The sequence below is a fragment of the Corvus hawaiiensis genome, chromosome 29 (assembly GCF_020740725.1).
Source record: "Corvus hawaiiensis isolate bCorHaw1 chromosome 29, bCorHaw1.pri.cur, whole genome shotgun sequence".
Classification (NCBI taxonomy): domain Eukaryota; kingdom Metazoa; phylum Chordata; class Aves; order Passeriformes; family Corvidae; genus Corvus; species Corvus hawaiiensis.
Genome location: NC_063241.1, coordinates 766,433 through 792,844, shown reverse-complemented (window position 1 = coordinate 792,844; position 26,412 = coordinate 766,433). Strand labels below are relative to the sequence as shown.

The window sequence follows — 26,412 nt, the reverse complement described above, 5'->3', positions numbered from 1 at the left end:
CCAGGGAAACCCTGCTTACAAACAGCCAAATAGGAAAGTAAACCCCAAAATTATAAGCAAATTGTCAAATTTGTCAAAATTTCCTGACAAAACCAGATGAGTGGCATTTGCCAAATGCAGGGAGTGCCACAGGAAGAGCATCACATGACAGGGCATGTGGCACGGTGACAGCTGTGAGCCCTGCTGGGGGTGACACAGGGGGTGATGGCGACAACACTGGGCAGCAAACCCCACACCAAGACTGGGCTCACAAACAGGAAATGGGCACTGCTACGTGGAGGTAACGAGGTGAGACAACCACTCCTCATTAGGAGGAGCCCGGTGACCGCAGGGCACGGTGACACCCCAAAGTCCTTCACTGGTATTCAGCAGCCAATTGAGATCCACTTTGAATCCCTCTGGTTCCAACATTCCAAAAGCAATTAGGCATTATGACGGAACCAGCACTTGCCAGCTCTTTTTTTTTTTTTTAGAAGTCAAAGCTACAGAATTTCCTGGAAGTCTTGATCCCTTTTCATGCCAAATTCAGCAGGGGGAAAAAAAAAGTCTTGACAATTCTCTGTCTTCCTAAACAGCAACAAACATCTCCATTCTGAGGCCAAAGCCTGTTTGGGAGTGGCTCCTCAACTACCTGCGAGCTCCAGGAAACACAGGGCTCCTAGGGGGAATTTTGCTGGAGCGAATAAAACCCAGGATGTCTCCAGAAGGGTTGGGAATGCTGCGGGCGGGATTTGCTCGGCACCGCTCCGCACACCGCGCCACAGGGCTCCGCTCTTCCCGCAGCTCGGGCTCGGTGGACGCTTGTGCCAGGCAGCCACGGCCAAGCAGTGGGCACCACACCCACCCCCAGCCTGTTCTCCATCCAGCTGAAGCTTTTCACAATATTTCCCATTAAAATTACTCCTTCCTGGGCCTTCCCAGGCACCATTTTCACCCTCGTTACTGGATTCAGCTGCAGAGGAGAAACGTTCTCGTTCACATACAGCTCCACAAGAGAAGGACCAGACTCACTCCTGACCGTGGTGGCAGCTGATGCCCTGTTTAGTGTCACCAGTAATTCCTGATACCTAATAATTATTAACTAATTACCTAATAATAATGATTTGGAATAATTCTTATACCTAATATTAATACTATACTTAATAATTCCTGGTATCCCTAGTTCCTGTGTTGACTCTCTGCAGAGAAAGGCAGTGGGAATCAGAGTCACTGCCATGAATGGGAGATTCCCAGGGCTTTTTCTGCAGTTTCCCGAGGATCTTTCCGTATTATTTTTCTATTTTTGTACGTGTCCTTGTTTGTTCTCAGAATGGCCCAAAAGAGGAAGAGGTGCTGCTAGTGGGGAAGGAACAGCGTTGCCTTTTTTTTTTGAAACTGCTTTTTGTGGATTTTTTTTTCCAAAACCTTTTGTTTCGCCGATGCAGCCAAAAGACGGAAAGTTGAGCTTTTCTCTAAATAAAAAAGTTTTTCCTTTTTCTCTTTTAGAGGCAAAATGGAAAAAATTGTTCCATGAGCAGTGAAGCAAAGAAGCTGGGTTTCCTTCAGGCACTGGAGAAACTCTCTGGTGTCTAACAAGGGGCTGTGGCCATCTCGCCACGACTCCCTTTGCAGGGGCTGGAGCTGGACCCCTCATCTCTGCCCTCCCATCCCCGGCTGGGAATCAGGAAGGTAATCCCTCACATCCCTGAAAACTCCTGTTCTCCAGCAACAGCTGTTGGCAGGTTCAGAAGCTGTGGGGATGGACGAGCCACCACCATCCCCCAGGACCTCAAAGGAGGGAACCTCACAATGGGATTTTTCAAGAGGTCTCAGCCGAGCAACAACATTCTTCTGTCTAAAACCTGCAGCAACGCTGCTACCAGGGAGGTTTTTAGGCAGCTCCCAGCACCCTCAGCTCTGCCCGTATTTGACACCTGAACCAAGCACAGGGACAAGCGAGGGGCCGCAGCCACCAGCCGCGGCATTTTGCCATTTCTAAGTCCACAGAAAATCATCCTGGGGGTTGTTCCCTCAGTAAGTCTGTCAAGGAAAGCAGTGGAATGGGGTGGATGTGGCTCTGCTCACTCAGACCCTGAAATGAAACAGCTCACAGCATTGCCCCTTCACATTTCCCAAGGTCTTTCTCTGTGGGCCTAAGACATTTGGTGTCCCAGCTTTGCCTTGGTCTCTTTGCTCTCCCCAGCCACCAACTTTATAAAATCAGTCAGAACTGCAGTGTCTGTGAGACCCACAGTTCCCTGCCGGGGTGTGTCCTCAGCAGAGGAGCTGTGAGGGGCAGCTGTGGTGCTGCCATCCCTGCTCCAGCAGGAAACCTGCCAGCAGCCCCAGGAAGCATCAAGCCACTTGTGCATGGGGAAAAAAATCCTTCCCGGATGCTACAGGCAGCAGCAGCGTGAGCTGGGATTGTAAACCTGAGAGCTGCGACTGTGACCCCCAAACTGGGACGGTGACCCTTGAGCTGGGGCTGTGACCGATAACAGTGAGGGGCTGCTGGAGCTGCGGGGAAGGGGACGGGGACAAGCTCCAGAGCTGGCAGGGCTGAGGATGGGGCTGATCTGCAGCACGGTGGGACGGGAAGCACCGGCGGCGGGGAGGGACCGGGGCCGGAGTCGCAGCAGGATACGAGCCAAGGCAGCATGGCTTGCAGCAATCTGCTGCTCAACGAGAGGTTTGGGACAACAAAATGCCATTTCCAGCCATACGGGCGTTGGCTGCCGGGTCTTTTGGGGTTGTTTTTTTTTTTTTTTTTTAAAAAATGTGTGTCCCACATTTTTAGCTTTTTGTCAAGATGATGTAAAAGGAAAACAATTCTGCTGGAGCGGGAATCAAACCCAAAGATTCCTGTTTTCGGGATCCCTGCAAGGTCTTTTAGAAAAGAACTTTCCTCTCATTCCTCCTCTTTCCTTTTGCCAGGGAGAAAACAGAAGATGCAAAGAGGTTTTCAGGAAACCTTTCTGTCATTGGGCTGCAGCCAGCGGAACACAACCATTTTTCATATGGAAGAGATTTAAAAGCAATTCCTTTCCAGCAGAAAATTTTCAGAGAAAACGAGGGTGAGAACTTCCCATTGCAAAAAGCCACCTCGCTCATCACCTGCCCCTCTCCCCGCCACGCTCAGGTGCCCCCCATTCTATCAGGACCCACTGCACATCCTGCTTTTCCAGGCAATATTCTCAATTCCATGATCCCAGCTCACATGGGAGCAGATTTCCAATCCGAAGAGGGGAAGAGAGCAGCAGGAAATGCAGAACATGTGAGAGGAAACAATGCTCAACCAGGATGCGGCTGACTTCCCTTAGAGGAGGGACACTTAACCACTCTGGGCTTTGGGGAAGTCTGGATGAGGATAAGGATGAGAAGGAGGATGAAGACATGACACTGGCAGCTGCCTCTGCATTCCACCACCTCCTGCAAAATGTCTGATTTAACACATCCTGGGGAATGACAACCCCAGGAAAGAGAATTAGGGGAAAATCAGCCCCTCCAGGACATTCAGCCAAGGAAAGGGCAGAAACGGCTGTGTGGCTTTAATTGGCTGCGGAGCATCCTGGTGCCCGGTGAGCTCTGCTCCGTCCAAGTCCCTTATCAGGAACTGGCACATCAGCCAGGCTGGGAGGAAACGAGAAGCGACAGCAAGGACCAAAGCCGGCGTGATCCCAGGCTGGGCGTGCACGTGGCACCCAGCGTGCCTGTCTGGGGGCTCAGCTGGCCCCCGCCTGATTAAGGAAACCCCCCTCTCTGCACTAGAGAGATTTTCTCAGACTTAAAAGCCTGCAATAACCAGGACTTTGCTGGGCACAGGGAGGCTGCAGGGGTTGCGTGGCTGAATCCCACTCCTGACAGCTGCTGCCGAGCCCTGGCACAGCTGAAACACGGGGGTGTCCCCGCAGGGAAGGGTCCCCAAAAGGCAGCTGGGGTGTGGAACCCCTCTTGAACTAGGGCTGTGCATGCTCATCATGGAGCAGCTCTGCCTCTCACTAAATATCCAGGGCATAAACCAGTCAAGGACATTCCTGCGCAGCACAGGATGGGGTGCCCCCAGTCCCACCCTCAGATGCACCTCCCCAGGACCAAAAAACCAGGAGATCTCATGTTTACTGCTGTTTTAAAACAGAATTTGGACACAGCAACTTGTCCTGCCTTGAGCTGTGGTACCAGTGCTTTTGGCCCCAGGAGCCCCCAGCCTGGCAGTGCTCAGCTCAGCTCAGCTCAGCCCTCTGGGGCTGCCGCTCGCTCCCCTTCCACCAGGAAAACAAAATCAAGAGGCTTCTGCCTCAGCTCCTCCAGGTCCTGGCTGCTCCTCATCCTTCCTGAGATGCTGCCAGAGCCACTCAGGGCTGAATCCCCCAGCAGGAAGGGGCCACGGGTGTCACAGGGAAGGTGGGTTGATACAGCAGCCCCTTGAAATCCACTTAAAATCGTATTTGGTGGCAAATTCCCAGCCTGGGTTTTCACGGTCTCTAAATGCTCCATGTGGGGAAGCTTCCAGAATGAGAAGATACTTTTGGTGAGTCAAGTTCAACTGGGAGCCACCAAGAAACATGAGATAAATTGGATTTGTGTGTAGTGGGGACACAGCTGGGCTGGTGGAACCTGACCTGGGAGAGGGGAAATGGAAATAAGCACCAAGAGCAGGAACGGTCTCCTGGGGGCATGGATTTGGAAAACAGCAAAAATCTTAGAGCAGCCCCAACCCTGCTTCCAGACAAGACAAGGATGAGGAGGGATGCTTGAGCAGCCTCCAAACCTGCCTGCACCCCAGCAGGCTTTGCTCCATGACGTCTCTGCCAGCAAGACATGCCGAGCCCGGCGTGTTTGGGCTCTTTTTCTTGCCATCCACCAATATCCTTCCGCTCCCGATGTTCCTCTCCTTGGCTTTGGATGCAGATCCAGCTTTTCATGTGGTGCAAACACAGTGTTTCTTTGGGTGCCAAGGACTGTGTGTAACTTGTCGGCTTGGGAGTGTTTGCATCTTGGACCATAAGGGAACAGAGAACGCTGCCCAAAATGTTTACGGTATTTTTAGGCCAAGACAAATCTGTTCGATGCTGCGAGCGCCGCAGCCTGAGCATCCCGGAGAGGCTGCGCTGCTGAGCGCGGCAGGGAACCGCCGGCATTTGCACAGTGGATGGGCATTACCTGGCTCAAACAGGCCAAAAAGGACATCTTGGAACCATTTTGAAGGCCCCTACAAAACTGTGCGGTGGCAGAAAGAGTCTCCAAACCCCAGCAAGGGAAGGCAGATGATGCCAGATGCTGCCATGGCTCAGCCATGGGGTGAAAACCTCAGGTCCAAATCTCTCAAAAAGATACATTTTACAGAGCATAAAAAAGAAAAGCAAGATTTAGGGAGGGGGCAGGCTGGGCTTTTTCCCTTCTCCTTCATGAAATCAAAGCCTGAGCATGCTGGCCAAGGGGCACCAAAGGAATTCAAAGGCAGAAGCAGAAGCCCAATTCCTCCAGCACTGCAGGCCGTGTAGCTCCACTCTGCCACCAGTGGCTCTGAGGGCATTAATTGATGCCCATAATGCCACTAATTACAAAGCCAAGCCCTTCATTTGCCTGTCTGTCCAGGTTTAATGGCAGCTGCCCCCATGCAGACGACCCCGCAGCTCCATCTGCGGTTACTGCTGAGGGAGAGGATGTGACCAATGACCGAGGCACCGCTGGCACTCTCCTGAGAGCCAAATGTGCCCCGTGCTCGGGCCCAGCGATGCTCTGCCACCACCAGGGACAAGGACAAAGCTGTGGAGAGGGCCAGGAAGGGGGCACCAACAGCACATGGCAGCTGAGCACCTCCTGCGATGCTGGCAGGCTGGAGGAGAGCGGCCTTGAAGTGAGCGCAGTTTGGGCATGGTGCCACTGGCAGTGCTGGGGATGGGTCAGGCTGCATATGGTTGGGCCACCCCTGGAGACCCACAAAACGCAGCCAGACAAGCCTTGAGCAAACCCACCAACCCATGAGCTTGGCCATGCTTTGAGCAGGCCCTAGACCAGAGGTGCAAGGCCCATCCCACCTGAATTCCTCTACGATTCAGCCGCTGGTGCCCTCCCACGACCCCACTGTGCCTGTCTCAGTATCAGGCTGGGGCAATGTCACCAGCTGTACCAGGCACTCCCAGTGCAGCAGCCCCAGGAGCTGCCTTCAAATGCATCTTGTTGTCTGCCTGGACCACAGCGAAGTCCCACAAAGGAGTAGGCTGAAGTGCCCACAAGGCATTAGGTCAACACACAGCTCGAGACAGCTTCAACTCTACCACTCAGAACAGAGCAGTTTTATAGGTTGGACCAAAACCATGCAAAATCCATCTGGCACTGAGTGTGGGAGATGTGCTTGCTCCATCCCCACTCCTGCAGCCAGTATGGTACCAGACTCAGCCCTGGCTCTACCACAGTGCCAGAGCCGGGGCGAGGACGGGCGGCCTCACCTCAATGATGTCAGCGTTGGTCCGGCTCTCGTGGGGCTCGTTGTACTCGGTGTACTTGAGCAGCACCTTGTCCATGTCGGTGCTGGCATACTGGAACAGCTTGTTGGAGTGGTTGAAGATGATGAGGGCAATCTCGCAGTCACACAGGACACTCAGCTCGTAGGCCTTCTTCATCAAGCCGAACTTGCGCTTGGTGAAGGTCACCTGAAAGCAAGGACAGCCATGGTGAGAAGCTGTGTCCATGCTGCCACAGACCCAACACCTCCCAGAGAAAAATGGGATGACCACTGGAGGAAGAGCAAAAGGAAGGGGAATGCAGAGGGAATATTCTGTCTCAGTTTCCCCAGTTGGACCCAACCCCAAGCTCTCCTCTCTTGCCTCCCTCTTCCAAACAGTTCATATTGCTGCCTATTTCGGGATCCTCCAAAGGCAGACACTTCACAAGCACAAAGATGATTATCAGCGTTGGAAATCACATATTGCCAAATCAAGAGAAAATAAATTTCAGCAAAATCCCCAGCAGGGCTGCCATCTGTCCGGGGGCTGCGGGTTTTTAAGTGGAATATTCAAGCGATGGAGATCTTGTCCTTGCTTGCTGCAGCTGCACTTCGAGTGCCCAACCCTGGGGGCCACAGAGCTGGGGCTTAGCACCCTGAAACTGCCCAGGGTGCCCACCCCACCCCTGACCCACTCTCCTGCTCACCAGCCCCCACTTACCTCGGGAGGCTACACTTCCCCAAGGGCACCCTGAGCCCTTGTACCAGGGGCCCACCCAGCTGCCACCTTCGTCCTGCTGTCCCCTTGTGTAGCCTCACTGGGGTGTTTTCCCTCACCGCCTGCCCAGCTGGGGTCCCCCTTCTCCCCGACCCACCCTGCCCCGAGCTGTCACCAGAGCTGTTGGCTGACGAGGCAGCTCCTGCAGGACTGATCCTGGAGAGCTGGCTGGGGGCTGGGGCCAGGACTGGGGCTGGGTGCTGGCTCCAACACCCGCTCCAGATGCCGGGCAGACGTTGGGCTGCTATTCCCAGCCCACGCTCAGCTCTCAGCACCACACTCCTAACAGGACCCAGCTGGTAGAGAGGGAGCTGGTTTGGGGCTCCCTGTCCCGGCTGCAGTACAGACAGCTGCTGAGGGTCCCCCACCCTTCCAGAACATGTGGCACACTGATGGGGAAGGCGCAATGCTTTGCCAATGCCCTCTCAGCAAGTAAAAAGCAGAAAAAAAAAGTAAGAGGCAGGAGGTCACCACTTTGTCCTAAGCATTGCTCTGGGGGCAAAGCAGCCTTCGGGGGAAGGGCTGGAGATGAGCTGAGATGCCCTTGGGTGCCCAGAGCTGCTCCCTCTCCACATGGGAGGGCTCAACTGCATTCTGGGCCTCCACCACAGCATTAGTTTTGCAACTGAACAGCTTTAATTCGCAGGGCTGAGGGAGCAGAGTGAACGAGGCTGCTGCCATCGCTCAGCCCGTCAGTGGCATCACAGCCACGGTCCAAAGAGCTCAACAGGGAGCTGCCCAGTTCACAGCGATGGTGAGGAGCAGTGCCACCGTGATGCCACCAGCAGCACCCAGCATGCACCCCCAGGGTCCCGCATCCCTCGAGACAGAACCGTGTCTCTGCGTGTGGCAGCAGGGCAGAGCAGGGACAGCTCTGGGCACACTTGGCAAGGGGAGCTGCTGCCCCTCCCCGCCATCTCCCAGAGATGATTAAGCAGTAACGAGATTCGGCTCTAATCGCCTCATCCCCTGGAAAGTGTAGGGCCAGCACCCTGTGCTGCCGTGGCCGCCACGTGCGCTGCTTTCGCCACAGCCACTCGTGCTGCCAGCGCCGCCCCAGCCCCGGCGCACTCTGATGCAAACTGAGTTACTCGAGGGCCAGCTCCTGTGCCATCAATAACTGTCCTTCCCCACTACCATCCCGGACTTCTCAGCCACCCAAAACCTCTGCCACGGGGCTGCTCCCAAGACCAAGAGCCGGTCTGTGGCCGCACTGTGACTTCATGTGGGACCCAGCTGCGGTTCTGCTCCTGCAGCCGTGGCAGGACAGGCACTAAAACCACGACCTGTCCCCCTCCCCAGCATGCCCTGTCTCCCTGTCCCCCTCCCCAGCACGCCCTCTCTCTCTGTCCCTGCCTGGACGCTCTCCGGGCTCTGACTCACCCTCCAGGCAGCTCGAGGAGCCCCTGAGAGGAAAACACGCGGCATCTCCACCAAGACAGGGGGAACAGCCGAGGGTGGTTGTTCCTGAGCTGCTGGTGCCAGGGACACCTTGCCAGGCACCACAACAGGCTCAGCCACCGAGTTTGGAGGCAATGGGGTGAGGCCGAGACGTGTGAACGGTGGGGCGGCTCTTGGCCTTGAAGACCAGTGACAAGCATGGTTTGGGTTTTGCCCTTCAGCAGTGAAGAGTGTGGGGTCATCTCCCCCAAATCAACCAGCAACCTGGGCAGAGCTGAGCAGAACACAAAACACCAAATTATCCCTCTAGAGATGAGAGATATTCCCTCTGCAGACAGGGCACAGCAGCATCCCTCTCTACTGGCACCCCTGCACCTTGCAGAGAAAAGCAAAGATTTGCCACCATATCACACAAAAGCATCACCTAACACTGCCTTGTGCATCCACTCGTGACCCAGGCCAAAAACCCCAAACCTTCCCCTGACGCCGTGCACGAGCCTCATCTAGAAGAATTAACCTTGTAAGTCTAAGAGGGTAATCAAATCTCATGCTTCAGGGCATAAGCCAATCCCCAAAGGGGTCAGGAAGGAATTACTGCCCCACACTAGCAGGGGATTTTTGCCTTTCTCCTGATGCAAACCATATTGGCAGTTGCCAGAGTCAGCGGCCTGGCCCTGAAGGGCTGATGGCCTGATCTGCTGTGGCAAATCCTCTCCAGTAATTCCTCTAATGACATTACTTGCTCTCCTCCCCTGGTTTTGGCTGCTGCTGTAATTCACAGAATCACACACTCGTTTGGGCTGGAAGGGATCTTAAAAGCTCATCTGTCCCACCCCCTTGCCATGGCAGGGACACCTTCAGCTAGACCACGTTGCTCCAAGCCCCATCCAACCTGGCCTTGGACACTTCCAGGGATGGGGCAGCCACAGCTTCTCTGGGCACCCTGTGCCAGGGCCTCTCCACCCTCACAGGGAAGAATTTTCTCCTAATATCCAATATAAATCTCCCTCTTTTCAGTTTAAAACCATTCCCCCCTTGTCCTGTCACTCCAGGTCCATGTCTAAAGTCCCTCTCCCGCTTTCCTGGAGACCCTTTAGATCTCCATGGAGCCTTCTCTTCTCCAGGCTGAACATGCCCACCTCTCCCAGCCTGGCTCCAGAGTAGAGGTGCTCCAGCCCTCAGAGTATTTCCATGGCCTCCTCTGGACCCACTCCAGCAGCTCCACACCCTGCTGGAGTCTCCATGTGGGCTCTGGTCTGTGCCCCCATGGAAGGCAAAACCTGGGACACGAGCAGGGTCAGACTCGCTGATGCCATAGGCTCAGTGTGAGATGCACGGGAAGAGCTTCACCTGTCAGCAAAGGCTCTGGAGAGCCCCTGTTCCAGCCTGAGCTCTCCCTGAGAGCCACAATGCTTCAGCAGCCCCAAGCCACGAACTTGGCAGCACAAGTGAAAACGCAGGTGTCAAAAGCAGCTCTGCCTCCACCTCCTTGCACAACCACTGGCGAATCCCTCATTCTCCAGGGCATCCCTGCACTATTCCCACTCCCCATCCCTCCCTCTCCCGACAGGCGCAGGAGCCGTTGGAGCCACCCGGGCACGCCAAGGACGGTGTGCGCTCGCCCGGCGCAGCTGGGGCGGCCGGCCCTGCCTTCCAGCAGCGGTGCCCCATCCATAATTCACCAGCGCCGGGCTGCTCCGCTCCCGAGAGAGCGACCGTGCCCTCTGCACCCAGCCCGAGCAGGGGGGCTGCCGTGGGGGCAGGGGTGGGCTGAGGATGCTCCCAGACGCTGGGTTTAAGCCAGCTTAGCCGGCAGCCTGCAGCCACGGCGGGCACGCACGCATGGACGCTCCTCAGCGCTGATCCGCAGCAACAGCAGGAGAGGGAGGGAAGGAGAGGGAGAAGCAAGAGGCAGCTCCAGGGAGACCTCACAGCAGCCTTCCAGCACTTAAAGGGGCTTATCAATGGGACAGAGAGGGACTTTTTACATGGGCAGATAGTGATGGGATAAAGGGCATGGTTTTAAACTGAAAAAGGGGAGATTTAGATGGGATATTAGAAGGAAATTTTTGCCTGTGAGGGTGGAGAGGCCCTGGCACAGGGTGCCCGGAGAAGCTGTGGCTGCCCCATCCCTGGAAGTGTCCAAGGCCAGGTTGGATGGGGCTTGGAGCAACATGGTCTAGTTGAAAGTGTCCCTGCCCATGGCAGAGGGGTGGGACGAGATGGACTTTTAAGATCCCTTCCAACCCAAATCATTCCATGGTGCTATGAGATAAAGCAAGATGGGACATTTCTGACTCTGGGGAGTGGATCCTGGCATTGCACATGTACAGTGTGGAGCAGGAGAGCAGAGCAGGAGGGTTCTCACCCTCTTTACAGCTCCTACCACAATGGGTAGAACAGATCCCACTGCCTGGAGCAGTCCTTTATAATGAAATGTCCCATTTCCTGGTATGTCCTTTTTTCCCAAAGAAAGGGAGCTGCGAAAATTGATTGCAAAGCTGTGCTGGTGACCAATTAAACAGCTGCTGCTTTGCTGACACCCAATTTGATCAGGCTGGTTTCTGGGAAGCAAAGCAAGATGTGCTGCACTGGGGCGGGGAGCGATGCTCCCGTGCTGGGTTTTGGAAGAACCAGCCCAGCCAGGGATGCAGCTACTGCCAGGGGAAAACCAGTGTCCCCCAGCCCAGGGAACATCACCTGACATCAGAGATGCACTAAAGCCCTGACACACAGCCACGCAGAGCAGCTCCTGCGGCCGAATCCCACCCAATGCTGAGAGACCTCAGCAAGGGCCTTTACCTCCAGCCTGTGCCAAGGAGCAGCTCATCCCTCAGAAACAGGCCCATCACTCAGCTGCTGCCTCTGCAAAGAAGTGCCTCTTTCCTTTCCCAAAGGTTTATCCAGCCAGGCCAGGCTGTGCCAGCCCCCTCCAGCATTACCAATTATTTTCCATTCATTTGAACTTCCAGCAGGGCTCCAGTCACTGCAGAGCCCTCACTCCCCTCTGCAGCACTGCCCTGTAAAATACACTCCAGATCCTTCAATAACCCTAAGGCCGTGTTTCCTCCTCAAGATGGACATAAACAGCCCCAGGAGCAACTGGGACATCAGCAAGAACTATTTGATGCCCATCCTGGCCCCCACCACCAAGTGAAGCTATAATGAGGAAAACCTGCCATTTCCTATTGTTTTGCTGAGGAGCAATAAAGTGGTTCATCCAATTCTGTTCTTTGCCACTCTTTAAGGATTAGTAATATATCCACATGCTTTTTTAACTGTTTTTTCTGTTTTTCTGGAGTGCCAAGTGGCAGGAAAGAAGTTGGCAGGTCATGCTGGGGTGCGGTGGTGGCTGGACTAAAGGCAGAGGCTTGGATCTGCTGAGCCAAACTCCAGGAGCACAGAAAGCAAAGGGAAGTCTTGTGGTTATGGGAAATGCATCGACAGAATCATCCCAGAGCAAACCTGGGCTGGCAAAGTGCTGCTGCTCCACCACTCCAGTTTAAGGAACATGGAAATTTGGGGAAAATCTGCTGGCTTTTGTTTTCCCTCTGAGATACATGAATGCATTCCTACACACATGCACATGCGTGTGTGTCTCGGGCTCGGCTTCAGGAGAGCCCAAGGAAAAAAGCCCTGGAGTCATGTAAGTTTACAACTGAGGAAAAAAAAGGAATAATTTGAGTTGTTTGCGTTCAGCAAAATGGATACTTGTTGTGGCTGTTTTTTATTGAAAAACCACATGGAAAATGTCAACTGAAATATATTTTCTGCAAGACAAAAATAAAAAAAAGGGGGGAACTAACTAAGTGGAGAAGATACTTTCTTCTGGAAAAGCACTTAGATGGAAATGGCTCAAGGAGCTCCAAGGCGAGGAGCAACGCCTGGACGGGAGAGCGCAGCGGGGCCGTTTGCCTGCTCCTGGGATCCGCCTGGATCCGGCCTCAGCACCAAGTCTCGCCCATCCCATTTTATGGATTGGGAAAAACACAGCACTGGTGGCCCAAAATGGGATAGAAAGGGGTCATTTTGAAACATGACCCTTAAAATCCCCAACGGGAGGAGAAGGGTGAGGTGAGGGAGCGGGGAGACGCAGCACTGACCTGCCGATTGCGCTCGTCCGTGATCCGCTGGATCTGGATCTTTTTTCTCCCCATCTTCTCCGGAAATCCTCACCGCACCCGGGACGACTTTGGCTCAGGGGAGGGGAGAAGCAACCCCACTTTAAAACGCTTTCATTAAAGAGCGTGGGGGGCTTTTTTCTCGGATGGAAAACAAACCCAAAGAAGCCAAAACAAAAAAAAAAAGAGTTTTGCGTGGCTCCGTGCTCAGTTCATGGTACCGTTGTGCGCGGCCAGATCCAGTGGGGCTGAGATGTCAGCAGCTGCTCAGAAACCTGCACAGCAAGAGAGACAGGAGTGAGACACTCTGTTCCCAAACCCCATCCAGGACCCGGCACCCTCCAGGCATCCTCCTACCGCCAGCGCAGATCCCACCCCCAAGGCCAGGGTGGTCCCTGGTTCTTCCTCCCACCCAGCTGTGGGGCCAGGAGAGCTGCAGAGAGATTTATCCGAACTGCTCTCAAAGAAGCCCAAGGATGGAGGCCAGGAACACGCGTGCCACGGGACACGTGTGGGCCGGGCACTGCGACGCTCGGCGAGGAGGAGGAGACGGCAGCAATGTGCCCGTGAATCACTATTCCTCCGTGACACTCCAGACGTTTTTTTTTCTCTTAATAAAGTCATAAGCAGTCGAGTGGCTGGTGATTAGCTCGGGCAATTTAAATCCGTCTCCAGTTTCTGCGCTAATCTTCAATTTGGAATTTTAAAATGTCTTTATTTGATTACTTGAAAGAAACCTTATAACCAGGCACAGAAACCTAATTCTTATGGGGAAGGAGAACTCCGAAGGCAGCCGAGACAGCCTGGCCTTCCACTGGGCTCAGCCACAGCCGGACACTGGCTGTTTCCATGGATCTGGGGGATGCGATCAACTTGGGGGTATTTTGTGCCCTCACCTCTCCCCCCAAAGGGACGAGTGCTGCAGGTCTCAGGGGACTCGCACGGCTCCTTCTGTATCCTCCCCACAGTAACCTGCATCCCCCAGTGCCAGAGGCTGCATCCAGATGTACCAGGGCATCTCCTGGCACAGCCCCCCAGCCCATCTCACCCTGTTTCCCAGCATGTGCTGCACTGCACATGTGGGGGGACAAAGAGGGAACCTCAGCCAGTTCATTTTCCACAGGTATGTTTTTCTCCCTGCTCTCTCTCTGAGCAGCTGGATAACAGCAGTGATAACATGGCATTTAAGGCGAGGTGCCCTGTGCCAAGACCCAGGCAGAGGGAAAAGCCAGTCCCAAAATAGCTTCCTATCTGCCTCAACTTGGCAGTCCCCAGCCCTCGGTCTTGTTACAAAAAGCTTGAAAAAAACCCACTTTTTCTCCCAAACCATCATTCCAAATCCAAAGCAGCAGCCACACCCAACCCGACCAAGCTCCTCCTGCTCCTCTCCCACCCCAGAGCACCCCCAGACCCTGCTGAAGACCTTGGTCCCATCCTTAGTCCCCTCACCAGGCCATGCCTCACTCCCACACTTGTTTTTGGGGTTCACTGAGTCATGTGAGTCACTTCATCTTTTTCTCTGCTTTTCTGGGGGTAAAGTTACTCATCGTGCATCATGTTCTGTGGTTTCAGTGCAAGTTCAAGGAGCCCAGAGGAGAATGGGGAGACTTTTCCATATCCTGACATCCACAATTTGCCCTCCAGGGAGGATAAGGTATGGGGAGGCCAGGAAGAAGACCAAAGAGACAAAGGGCAGCAGAACCTGGCTTTTTTACACATAAATCCCACCAGTAAGACTCTTTGCAAGGACAGACCATGCAGGGATGGCATTTACTTCTTGAATCATTATTTCCCAAAACAGGTGCATGTTTTCCTCCCAGCAGCAAACAGGAGCAACCGCACAGCTGTGAGGAGCACTGTCACCATGGGGAACACTGAGCCAGTGCCAGAGGCGTAACTTTGGCTGCTGCTCCCCATCCCACCGTGGGAAGCCCCAAAAAGACAGGTCCCAGAGCATCACCAGTTCCAGAGTACCACTGGTCCCAGAGCATCACCAGCTCTGGGGCATCAGCAGTTCCCCAGCATCGCCAGTTTCAGGGCATCCCTGCTCCAGCCTGCACCATGAGAGCAGCCCTCGAAGGTTGGTGATCCAGGAAGAGCCAAAAGGAAAATGAGGATTTTTATTTCATCCACCTGGAGTGTCCACTTGGTATTTCCCTCACTGTGAGCCCACACAGGAGTGAGTCCACAGTCCCAAGGCTCAGAACCAAGGTGAAGAAACTTTGGAAGAGGAGGAACTTTTTGTCAGGTTTGCTTTGCTGCTTTTCCCTTCAGAGTTGCCATTTCTTTACACTGGCTGAAAAATAGTCACCTTCAGCATCTTCAAAACCACCAGCAGCAGCACAAAGTAGCAACAGCTCTGCAACCAGACCCAGGGCACGATGCTAATTCTTTCCATGTGCTGCAGCTCTTGGACAGAGAAATCCTCTGAAAGACAGCAGATTTACTGTCCAAACCAGAGAGGAACTCTCCAGAAGCAACAATAAACACTGGAGAACAACGGGCAGTAAATTTAAACCGAGTGAAAGGAAACATATTTTAACACAATTTCGTTGTGGGACTTGTTCACAGGATGCTATGGCAGGCAAAAGCTCCACAGTGCTCAAAGAGATGGGATGTTTGTAGGGATGAGGAAAAAACCCCGGTGCTGCTCATCCCTGCCCTCAGCTCCACATGAGCATGGAAGCAGTGGGACTCCAACCACATTCCTCTCCCCAGGCCACAAACACACCCCAAGTGTTTCAAATCAAATCCCCTTTTTCAACCACCAAACCAGGTTCCTCCTGCTGCTCTGAATCCCGACTCTGCACCCGCAGCGCCTCGGCTGGATGGGGAGCACTGTCCCAGCCTCAGGGTTTGCTTATGCCGCTGGATGAAGTTTCCCACAGGAAAAAGGTGATTTAACAGGTTTTTGCTCGTCATCATGGGGAGAAAAGCAGCTGCCATGTGCTGCACTTGATCCCTCTGCCCTGCACGAGAAGGAAAACACCCCACCGGGAGGGCAGCCCTTAGATGGGATGAAGAGGAGGGACGGAGAAGAGCACAGCATGTTCACTGCCCTCCAAATGCACCTGACAGAGGGGATTTCAACCCCCTCCCTTTTCTCTTCATGGAATTGGGGGTTTGGGGTGAGTTTATTTGTTTTTAGGTTGGGTTTTTTCCCCATCATATTTTTAAACCCAGGTATTTTCACGTTTCCTGCCCAGGTGGCTGTTTCAGAAAGTCTGACCACTGGCTCGAGTTTCTGAACAGCAGCTGGAAGAGCAAGAAACCTGGAGAGCCGCCCTCATCTCTCCTGCCCCTCATGCTGGCACTGCTGCTGTGGCTCGGCCCCAACCCAGGAGGATCCCCTCTGCCCCTGGAGCTCCCTCTCCTTCACCACCAAATTGCTTTGCCTCCCTGATTGCCCAGCCCGAGGCATCGAGATCACCCATGACCCTCATCCGTGATCAGGTGGAATTTAATCACCTGAATGCACACATGGCCAAGCACCCAGAGCACAGGACTGCTACAAGGAGCTGAGCTCCTCCAAACTTCTAACCTTCGGGGTCTCAAATGATTTCATATACAATAACCCCACGCATTAAATCATCATCTCCTCCTTCTCAGACAGCAGCTTCTTTCTTTCTCCTGAGCCTTGTTTTCCAAGGAAACCGCCAAGCATCCCAGCTACTACACCCCAACAAGGAGGGCCCAAGGGCATGGAAAGGGACCTACAAATCCGCTGGAAAGCAAGTGATGGGTGGTGCACTGGCAAAAAGCCACCCTGACCTCTTCCACTCCCAGGAATCTCAACAAGGATCAGGGAATTCAGCATCGCCCCAGGGAGGCAGCGAGCAGCTCTGGGATGGAGGCAGCCACCAGCGCCCGCTCCCCCTCCCCACGCTCCGCTCGAACAAGTGTGACTATCACAGCAATTAGCACACATGCCAATTAACTCCGAGCAGGTGCTGGTTAACTCTGTGCTGAGTAATTCATCCCCGGCTCCCAGTAAATTGCTCCAAATTGGAGAGACAGGCGAGAGAGCAGAGTTAGCATTTTGCAAATGGGGGAAGAAAGAAAAAGCACAGAGGAATCTCAGCTGGGAGATGTTTTTACAAAACAAGGAATTTGGGGGGCTGAATCCCCAGCTCTTGGAGCTGGGGACACAGAGGAGCTGATATCTCTTTCAAGTCTTTATTTCTGGATTTTTTAATCTACTGTGCAAATTCCTGATCTATTTCATCTATTTCTAAGTGGTTTCACCTTTGCTTTGCACAAGCAGCGGTGTGCTCTGCACTGCTCCATAACTTTTCACTGTTCCATTCCTACTGAGCCCCACGTTTCTCTCGGCACGAGCAGGGACACTGAGAGTCTCACATCCACTTTCTATGACCATTTGCTATTTTTAATATACTTTTATTGCATCCCTTTTTAGTCACTCCTTACTAAAGTTAGCTCGACACACCTCCCCTCTCCAGGGCGAAGGAATTCAGCTGCCCTTCCTTAACGCCCGCCTTGCAAAGCTGTGTGCTCTCAGCACAATGTCAGCTGAAAGAAACCAAACCTTGGCCACGCAGCTGCAGAGGGAAGATAAAAAAGATTAATCTGAAAGCTTTAGGAAAATAAATAAAGGCAAATAAAAGCATCCTTTCTGAAAATGTATTTTCCTTTGGAGCTCTTTGCTTTTCCCAGCATATGGCACCGTGCTCCCCAATCCACTCGTGCCTGTGCAGGAACACACAGCAGAGCCAGCGACACGAGTGATGGCAAAACTGGGATGGGTTCAACATGGCACCAGTTCAAGGGACATTTCCCAATCTCCATCCCCAAAACAGGCCCTGTGCAATGGGGACGTCCTTGGCTGCAAGGAAACCTGCAAAAGGAGCTTCAAAGGACATCTGGAGGCTGGGAAAAGAAGAAAAATGCTGCCCTGCAAAGATGCAGCTCATCTTATGGAGGCACAGAAAGTCCCAGTTTGAAGGGAGAAATGCAGGTGACAGGTATGGCAGATCACAGCCCAACCCAGCAGCTGCTCCCCCCAGGCTCCCAACGCTCTCACTGTGGGACCAACCCGTCTTTTACCCAAGATTTGCAGAATGCTCCCAAAGATGCGTTTTTCCTTAACAGGCTCCATCAAGTCAAGGGGCTGGCTGAGAGTAAAGGGAGGGTCCTCCCCACCACTATCCACCCCCAAGGAACAGGGCACCTGACACGACTGAATTCACTGACCCCGGCACCAACACATTTTGGGGGTGTCAGGTTTATCCACATACAGAAACAACAGCAATAACATGTCCCAGTCTTGCAGCTTCTCTGTGGGAAAAAGGTCATTGCAAGGGAGCTTCGGCACACAGCCAGCAGGCACGTGGGGTACAAGGTGCAGGGTGTTACAGAACCATAAAATGATCTGGGTTGGATGGATTCTTAAACCTCATCTCATCTCACCTCTCTGTCACCCACCCACAGGGAAAAATTTCTTCCCAGTACCCCATCTAACTCTGCCCTCTGGCACTGGGAAGCCTTGTTACATCACTCCAGGTCCTTGTCCAAAGTCCCTCTCCAGCTCTCTTGGAGCCCCTTTAGGCACTGGAAGGCGCTCTAAGGTGTCCCCAGACTCTTCTCCAGGCTGAACAGCCTCAGCTCTCCCAGCCTGTCTCCAGAGCAGAGGGGCTCCGGCCCTCAGAGCATCTCCATGGCCTCCTCTGGACTCACTCCAGGAGCTTTGTGTTCATCCTATTCTGGGAACCCCAGAGCTGGAGGCAGCACAGCAGGGGGGTCTCACCAGAGTGGGGCAGAGGGGCAGAATCCTGCTCCCTCACATGCTGCCCATGCTGTGGGGTCAGCTGGGCACAGCACTGGCTTTCCGGGCTGCCGGCGCTGATGGCTGGGTCATGTCCACCTTCTTGTCCACCAACAACTCATCCTGTCCATCCACTCACAACAGGAGAGCCCAGGTGAGGAAATGCTGCTGTGCTGCAAAGCAGCCCCTGAGCTTGGCCTGCCATGGGAAGTGGTTTACACCCACCACGCCGAGCCACTGCCGAGCCCTTCGCTGCCCGTGCTGAGTGGGGTGAACGGGCCAAGTGAGGGAGGGAGCAACGATGCTCTCGAGGTGGCAATGACAGTTTGGAGGTGGCAAGAGCAGCCCCTCGCTCTGCTGCATCGCTCCTGCCACAAACCTGCAGCTTCTCCCACGAGAAGCAGCCGCGCTGAGAGGCGACATGGCCGCACTGCCCCGGCAGCCCCCAGCACAGCTGTGACTCTCCACCTGCCACAAAGAGCTATAAAAGCAATTGCAACTATAAGCTATAAAAGCAACTGCAGCCGAGGTCTCCGAGCCTCACCTTGAGGATACCAGGTCCTGCACCGACACAGACCAACAGAATTGCTTCCCCACCCATGACCAGGGCTGGATCCCATCCCTTAAGGACATGGATTTAGCTCAAGTCACCTCTTGAACCCGCCTGTTTAACTGCAGTTCTTGCCTTCCTGTTTCCTTTCTTGCTGCCTTTTGTGAGTTAATTGTTGTTTTTTCAACATATCCTCCATGCTGACCCCAAGGACTTTTCGTTTCCTTCTGTGTGGTTTCTGGATCAGCAGGACTGACTTCCTTCTCTTTTGCAAAGCCCCCTTCCCTAAAACACAGTGCCTGTATTCATGTTAATGTTGCTCTTCCTCCCTGGCAAAGCCACTGGCATGGTGCTGGCCATCACCCCTGCTTTGCCGCGGGATGGGGGGCAGTGCTGGCAGGAGCAGCTCCAGCACCCCAGGGGAACGTGGCACCCAGGAGGAATGCAGCACCCACATGGGGACATCCTTGGCAGGAGAGCAGGCAGCAAGGGCAGGTGCCAGCGTGTCCCCAGCCCCACTGCACGCACCGTGAGGGACTCCAACTCGCCAGCTTAGCATTGTTTAGCACCTCTTTATCTCCAAACCGAGATCAAAACCGCACAAACATGCTCGAGTCTCCTCCAAAGCTTCTATTCTGGTTTCAGGATGATGCTATCTGGGTTCCTGTGTCGAACCTCCAGATGCAGGCAGGGGGAGGGGAGAGGAAGGTGACCGAAACACGGCTCCAGAGCAAATCTCCTGCTCAGAAATGCAGCTGCTTGACCCTCCCTGGGGCCAAGCCTCACTCGCCAGGCAGGTGCCAACCCAGCGCTGAGCTGCCATCCCTCCTGCACACCTGACACCCACAGCAGGGCCCCGATTTCCCTGGGATGGGCAGCCAAACCAGCACTCGGCTCCTCCTGCCTGCAGGAGGGAATCAGTCCCGCCAGCTGCAGGTGAAAACCTCGGGAACTCAGGGGAGCAGGAGTGAGGCTGGATTCAGTCAGGCCCCCAAGGAATTTGAAAGAGACACATATATTCCTGACCCAGATTCAGGCACTCTCTGAAGAAAAGCAGATGTCAACCATGCAACCAGCTCTGCTGAGCTGCAACAAAACCTTGCACCGTGCCAAGCCCCGCAGAGGCTGAGGAAAAGCACGGCCCTGACACAACGCTGGAGAACTGGCATTTGCTGTGCAAGGCTGGGTGAAAGAAAGGATTTAGGGGCAATTATTAAACTGGGGTTATCTCATCCCCTGCAATTTGTGTGCCGGTGTGGAGTCAGACAACACCCTCAAGAAAGGATGACAGCGCCAACATCAGCACAAGAACTGGAGGCAGCACCCAAACCAGGAACCCTGGTCCCCTACACCCCAAATCACAGTTTCAACCCACACCACATGTAGCCAGGGATGCCATCACATCCAGCACCACAGGAACACATCCTGGACTGGGGATGTGTTCTGCAGAGGCTGGGTGACAGCAGGTACAGCTGGTGACCTTCTCTGCACTGCCGGCATGGCCAAAGACAGCAGAGGCTGGAGGGGACACAGGGAAGAGAGGCTGGGCAGGAGCTCCAGGAAAAGTCACTGCCAAACCCACGGCCCTGCTTGGTGCCATTCAAAAGTCAACCAGGGAACCCTCACCCAAGGTAAGGACACATTTTCAGGAAGGAAAAGCCTGCAGGACCAGGACAAGCGGGGACTTGCAGCCCCTCACACCACGTGGTTTCCCAGAGAGGCAGCTGGTCCTCTCTCCTGGAGATGCTACAGGGAGGGAGCGGCATGGACAAGTCGCTGCAGGGCTTGGTGCTAAACCAGAGGGCTTGGACAGTCTCCTGCTAAAGTGACCTTCAGAGCACCCTGAGAACAGCAACCAAAGGCTGATGCAGCTGCCAGAAAAGCCTTGTGACCTTGAGCAGCTCCCTTGGCGGTGGCATCCTCGCAGCAGGGGTCACCCATCGCCCTGAGCCCGGCTATGGTCTCCCAGGTGGTTCAGCAGCTTCCCCAGATGTGTGTATCAAGGCTGGGAACCCTGCATGTCCTGGGGGCTCCCCAATACGGGCACAGCATCCCCTTCCCCAGCTGGTACCACCTGCTTGCACAGGGCAGCCCTGCGCCATCTCCATCCCCATCCACCCTCCATCCCCACCTACCCTCATTCCCAGCCACCCTCATCTCCTTCCACCTTTCCTCCCCATCCACCCTCCATCCCCAACCACTTTCATCCCAATCCACCCTCCATGCCCAGGGAGGAGCAGCCAGACCCCCAAAGCTGTTCCACTTCCCCCATGTTCTCTATCCATCACCAGCTCCAGAGTCAGAGACTGGGGGTAATTTTTCCCTCTGCACTAAGTAGGGTTTTCTAAATGATGGGAAGTGAGAGCCCATTATCCGGCTCCATTGCCCACCCCCACGGCTCCCTGCAGGGCATGAAATAACCACCTGCCAGCTCCCCGGAGCCCCGCACCGTGGCAATGAGATCGCAGCTTCCCCTGTCACTACTGTCAGAGCAAAATTTAGATACCTGGTAATGAGGAGGTTTAATATGACAGATGAGAGGTTGACTCATTAAAAAAAAGAGAGAGAAGGAGAGGGAGCTGAATTCGGGGTCGGATCCTGCACTCAGCAAATCAGGAGGCTGTCACGGCCAACCCCGCACTGGTGAGGAGCAGGAGCAGGAGCAGGAGCAGTTCTCAACCCCAAGCCAGCCCCATACTGGGGACTTTTGCTGGTGCTAAGGCCACAGGGAGGAAAGGGGAGGCATGGAGGGGGTGAGCGTGGCTACAGCTTTTGGGGCCATCCAGTTCTGCTCCCCATGGAGCTGCCTCCTGCTCTGGGGTGGGGGGATCTGAGCCCAGGAAAAGCCTCAGCACCCAAGGGCAGCGATGTTTCACTTTGAGGGCATTTCTCTCTTAATGAACAGCACAGCAACATCCCCAGCATTACCTCCACTCTCCTTGGCACCCCCATCCTGAGGGTGCACCCATCCCCCAGTGCAGCCCAGCCAGGACCCCGCTGCCAGCACCCTCACTATGGGTCACCGCCACCACTGTGGTCACCAAGGACACTGATGACTTGTGTGTCCCAAAACACAACACACCCAAGGGGGACAATCACTGCCTTCAGCTCCAGCACAGGGGGCAGGGTCTTAGCACAGGGACCCAGTGGGGCTCTCAGGGGCAGCTCAGCAGCATCAGGGCAAAGCCCTCCCTGCTGGGGATTTAGGGGCTCTCCATGAAGGGGACAGGACTTCCCCCAGCAGCAGAGGGGACAACTCTCTCCTCTTGGTGGGTTTTACCCAGGGGAAATTCCATGAAACCTGACTGCTGCTCCAGGCCATCCGTGAGAGCAATGGAAATCCACAGCAGCCCCACAGGACACAGCTGAGAGTGAAACTGTCCAGGGGAAACTCTGCTCTTCCCTCCTGTGTCAGTGGGATGGGGCTTGGGGATATGTCCTCTGCAGCCAGCCTGGGGCATCCTAGTATCCTTTGCCCATGGGAACTGTGGCACAAATCATGAAATCCTAGAATGGTTTGGGTTGAAAGGAAACTTAAAACTCAATTTAGTTCCAACCTCTATCCCAGGTTGCTCCAAGCCCCGTCCAACCTGGCCTTGGACACTTCCAGGGATGGGGCAGCCACAGCTTCTTTGGGCAACCTGTGCCAGGGCCTCCCCAGCCTCATAGGGAACCATTTCCTCCCAATATCCCATCTAAACCTGCCTGCTGGCAGTGGGAAGTCATTCCCCCTTGTCCTGTCATTCCAGGCTCTTGTCCCTCCCCATCCAAGTCCAAAGCCCCTCTCCAGCTCTGTTGGAGCCCCTTTAGGCTCTAAGGGGCTCCAGGGTCTCGCCAGAGCCTTCCCTTCTTCAGGCTGAACAGCCCCAGCTCTCCCAGCCTCATCTCCAGCTCATCTCCATCTCCAGCCCAGCCACGTGTTCAGGGACTCTGTGCCCCATCCCCACCCAGGAAGGGACACCCCAGAGCAGCTTTGCAGACCCTCCAGCACCCAAAGCCCAGTGCGGGCTCAGCCTGGGAGCCAGGGCTGCTGAGAGGCCAGAGGTTCCCAGTGCCAGCCCGGAACTCAGCCCTTGAGCACAATCCTCCCTCCCAGTGCACGACTTCAGCAGCGCCATTCCCAAAGGCTCAGCCCTTTCCCAAGGACCACCAAGATCTTTCAAATTGGCCTCTCACTTCTTTGTTGGTTTCGCACCCCCAAGCACTGGTGAGTAACAGCCGTGGTGCCCAAAGTCACGGGGCTGCTGATTTTATTTACATCTACCGACTGCTGACTACATCCATGCCCAAGGCAACCATCGCTTCCGTCGGCTCCCAAGGAGGCAATGTAGAAGCAGATGTTGCTCCCGCATTGCCCCATGCCACACTCTTCGCCAGAGTTACATGTCTTGAGCTCCTGGGAAGGAAGCACCAGGTTCCCCAGGGGCTGCAGGGTCCAGCACTCATCTGGGGTGCAAAGGAGCTGGTGAAGCCAGGAGCTTCCCATTGCTGGGAAGGCCATGGTGGTCACCAGCTCCACTTGACCAGGAGAAGGATACGAAGCAAAAGATCTTCATTTGTCACTGATATGGCAATGCTGATTACTGTGAGGGTGACGCCATAGCAGAGCTCACTAAAGAAGTCCCTTGGAGAGATGGATGGAAAAAATCTGGCCAACACCAACAGGACCAGGCAGGCCCACGCTGCTGCCTCCATCCCAGTGCTCGGACTCCACCATCACAGCTCCAACCTGCCCCTGGCACTTCCAGCCTGGAAACAAAGCCACAAAAATTGTCATCCTGGCCATCTGCCTTTCTCAGAGGTGGACATCTTTACACATTCCCAAAACCCCACTTTTTTCTATAGCCATAGGCTCGTGCTCGGAGCACACTGCCATACTTCAGCTGGAGCTCACCACCAGACACTGCTATTTCATTGAATAAAGCAAACAAAGGCCCAAACCTAGCATTAGTTATCTGGGACTGTAACAGCACCAAAAACAGAGATCAAGGCCCTGGGCATGACAAGGTGTCCCTTGGCCCCAAGATCTACAGCTGAGGAGGAGCCACCAAAGCCTACCAGGAGGCACAGACCATGGTCTGGCTTCCACTGAACCCCAACCCAACTCACTCTAAGCTAACAGGAGGAACCGGGACAAGATGCCACATGGCAAAAACAGCTTTAACTTCCTCTTCCCCTGCGCTGCCTTGAAAACACGGTGTCTCCAAGCCGGCACACAAGTAACATCAGCCACCAGCAACACTCTGCTATCCAGAGCCCAAGCAGGGCACCACTGGAGCATCTGGGGTGCCCAGAGCTGCTGCAGCCAAAGTCAGGCTGGGGAGAGATGACTCAGGGCTGCTGGGACCACGGGGTGTCCCCTGTGCCACAAAGGCTTTGCCATCGGCCGGGACCTCACCCCGCTCCCCAGCTCAGCCACGGCTTGTACCCGCATGCATCCCGAGCCACATGCCAATGAGCCAGAGGGGTGAGAATCCAGTCCCAGCTCATCAGGCAGCTCAAATCCACCAGGACAGCTGGGTCTCAGCTGTTGCTGCTCACTCACAGGACGCACATTCTTGTCCCAGGCACACAAATCCTGTCCTCCTGCTCCCCAGCACCGGCTGGGCCACCGCAGTGAGGCCATGACGTCTGCCGACCCCACGGAAGCCACTTACAGACCCACTGGGTGATGGTTCCCATTGAGACAGATTCCTCCAGAGCCCATCCCAGCACGCATCCTCCAGGAACAGCATTTTGTCTTAAAAGGGGATTTTTTAAGCCCAAACCCTGTGCTTCAGCAAGGGGGATTCAGGTGGTGGGGGAAGGTCCCCAACCAGAGGAGCCCTTCTCTGGCTGCACCAAAAGCCATGTGCCAGAGGGGTGATGATTTTGGCCAGCCCTGAGGATGTGGATGTTGCCCACAAGCCCCTCAAGGACATCCCAGAAAAGCATGGAGGTGACGCTCAGGAGAGCAATGGGGATGCCCAGACACTGTGGGAAATGCCAAAATTCGGCACTTTCCAGAAGCACTATTACATCCTGGGTCTGGCACACTCCAAAATCCCATGCCAGAGCATCACTGGCACTTGGCTACAGCTGAGGCCAAGGGCTTGTCACTGTTCCCAGCCACGTTACCAGAGGGATGGCAGAAAAGCTGCTGGGATGCTCCCGCCACACAGAGGAGATGGACCCCAAGGGCTTATAGGTAAGAGCCATTGTGAGTGCAGGAATGTCACGGACAAACACCAGTCACAATTCCTCTTGGAAAAGGGAAAATATTGGGGAAGAAAATAAAATACCATAGTTTTTTGTCAATAATCCCCTTGCAAAGGTGGGAAGAGAAAAAGCAAGGCATGAGTTAGTAGAAGGAAATTAAAGTGTTTCGGTCACAATTTTTACTGAAGGGTGGGGATGTAAAAATGTATCAATAAAGAGTTGCCCAAATGGGTTGTTTGCCCAAAAGACGAGGAGGAGGAGGAGGAGGAGGAGGAGGAAAGGGCTCTGCAGCTGTTGTTGCCTAGAGCAATACTGGGGGCAGCCACTCAGCTCCAAAAGCAGAAACCTTGGGACCCTGTAGTGGCTCCCACAACAGAGAAGACCCCCTTGTGACAAGTCCCCTCCAAGTCGAGCAGAGGGGAGAACCCACCTCACCCACCCCCAGCAATGGGTAAAGGGCTGGGTTTAACCCAAAGCACACTCAAAGTTGATCCTCCAGTCCGATCCATGAGCATCGCAGCCAGGGCAGTGCACACCTGGGAAGGGAAACACTCCTCCCTCCCTCCCTCCCTCCCTCCCTCTTGGGAGGGAAACACTAAAAGTACTTCTGAAGGATGCCAACCCCCTTCCTAAGGGCTATGCACCTCCATTTTCACAGATGTGGATACGAAGATTATCAGCATTATTAACTGTTATCCCAAAGCAGCAACAGCACAAAAACCCTGAAAAAATCAAACGGAAAAAGCTTTTTCTAGGATGAGCCAAGCTCAGCACTGGTCCCAGCCCCACCACATCCATCCCCACCACATCCACCCTGGCCAGGCTGGGCTCTAGAGCAAAACAAACATTTAGGAAACAGTCAAGGGAGGAAAAGGAACTGGACAGAGAGCCCCAGTGTGACACTTCTCCTGACGCCCAGTGCCTGGTACCTGGCTCACCTCCGGTGTGGCCGCAAGCTCCTGCCGGGCATCCAGCCCCGGCCGAAAGGATCCAGCACCAAGCAGGAAGGTGTTAAAAGCCCCCAGTACCAACCTCTGAGGAACCACAATAAATAACCTCTGAGTAAACACAGTGGCTGCTCCCCATTTGCCTTCCTGTTTGCTTTCGCAGATCCGGGCTGGGACGGCCACTTGCAGCCGCTGGCCTCGTCCCGGCGCA

The 26,412-nt window shown here is 54.5% G+C and overlaps 1 protein-coding gene across 9 annotated transcripts in view; it reads right to left on the bottom strand.

Annotated features, from left to right (window-relative positions):
• The window catches only part of MEF2D (myocyte enhancer factor 2D), a 94,118-nt gene that overhangs the window by 19,863 nt on the left and 47,843 nt on the right, over window positions 1-26,412 (bottom strand). For 8 of the 9 annotated variants that reach the window (XM_048289089.1, XM_048289093.1, XM_048289087.1 and 5 more), the window contains 2 exons: window positions 12,707-12,999; window positions 6,429-6,632 (listed from right to left, as the gene is read on the bottom strand). In XM_048289089.1, coding sequence (XP_048145046.1) covers window positions 6,429-6,632; window positions 12,707-12,760 — 258 coding nt within the window. In that variant the 5' untranslated portion in view covers window positions 12,761-12,999. Of the gene's footprint in view, window positions 1-6,428; window positions 6,633-12,706; window positions 13,000-26,192; window positions 26,216-26,412 lie in introns of those variants that run through there. The other variant, XM_048289095.1, reaches the window with a different exon arrangement.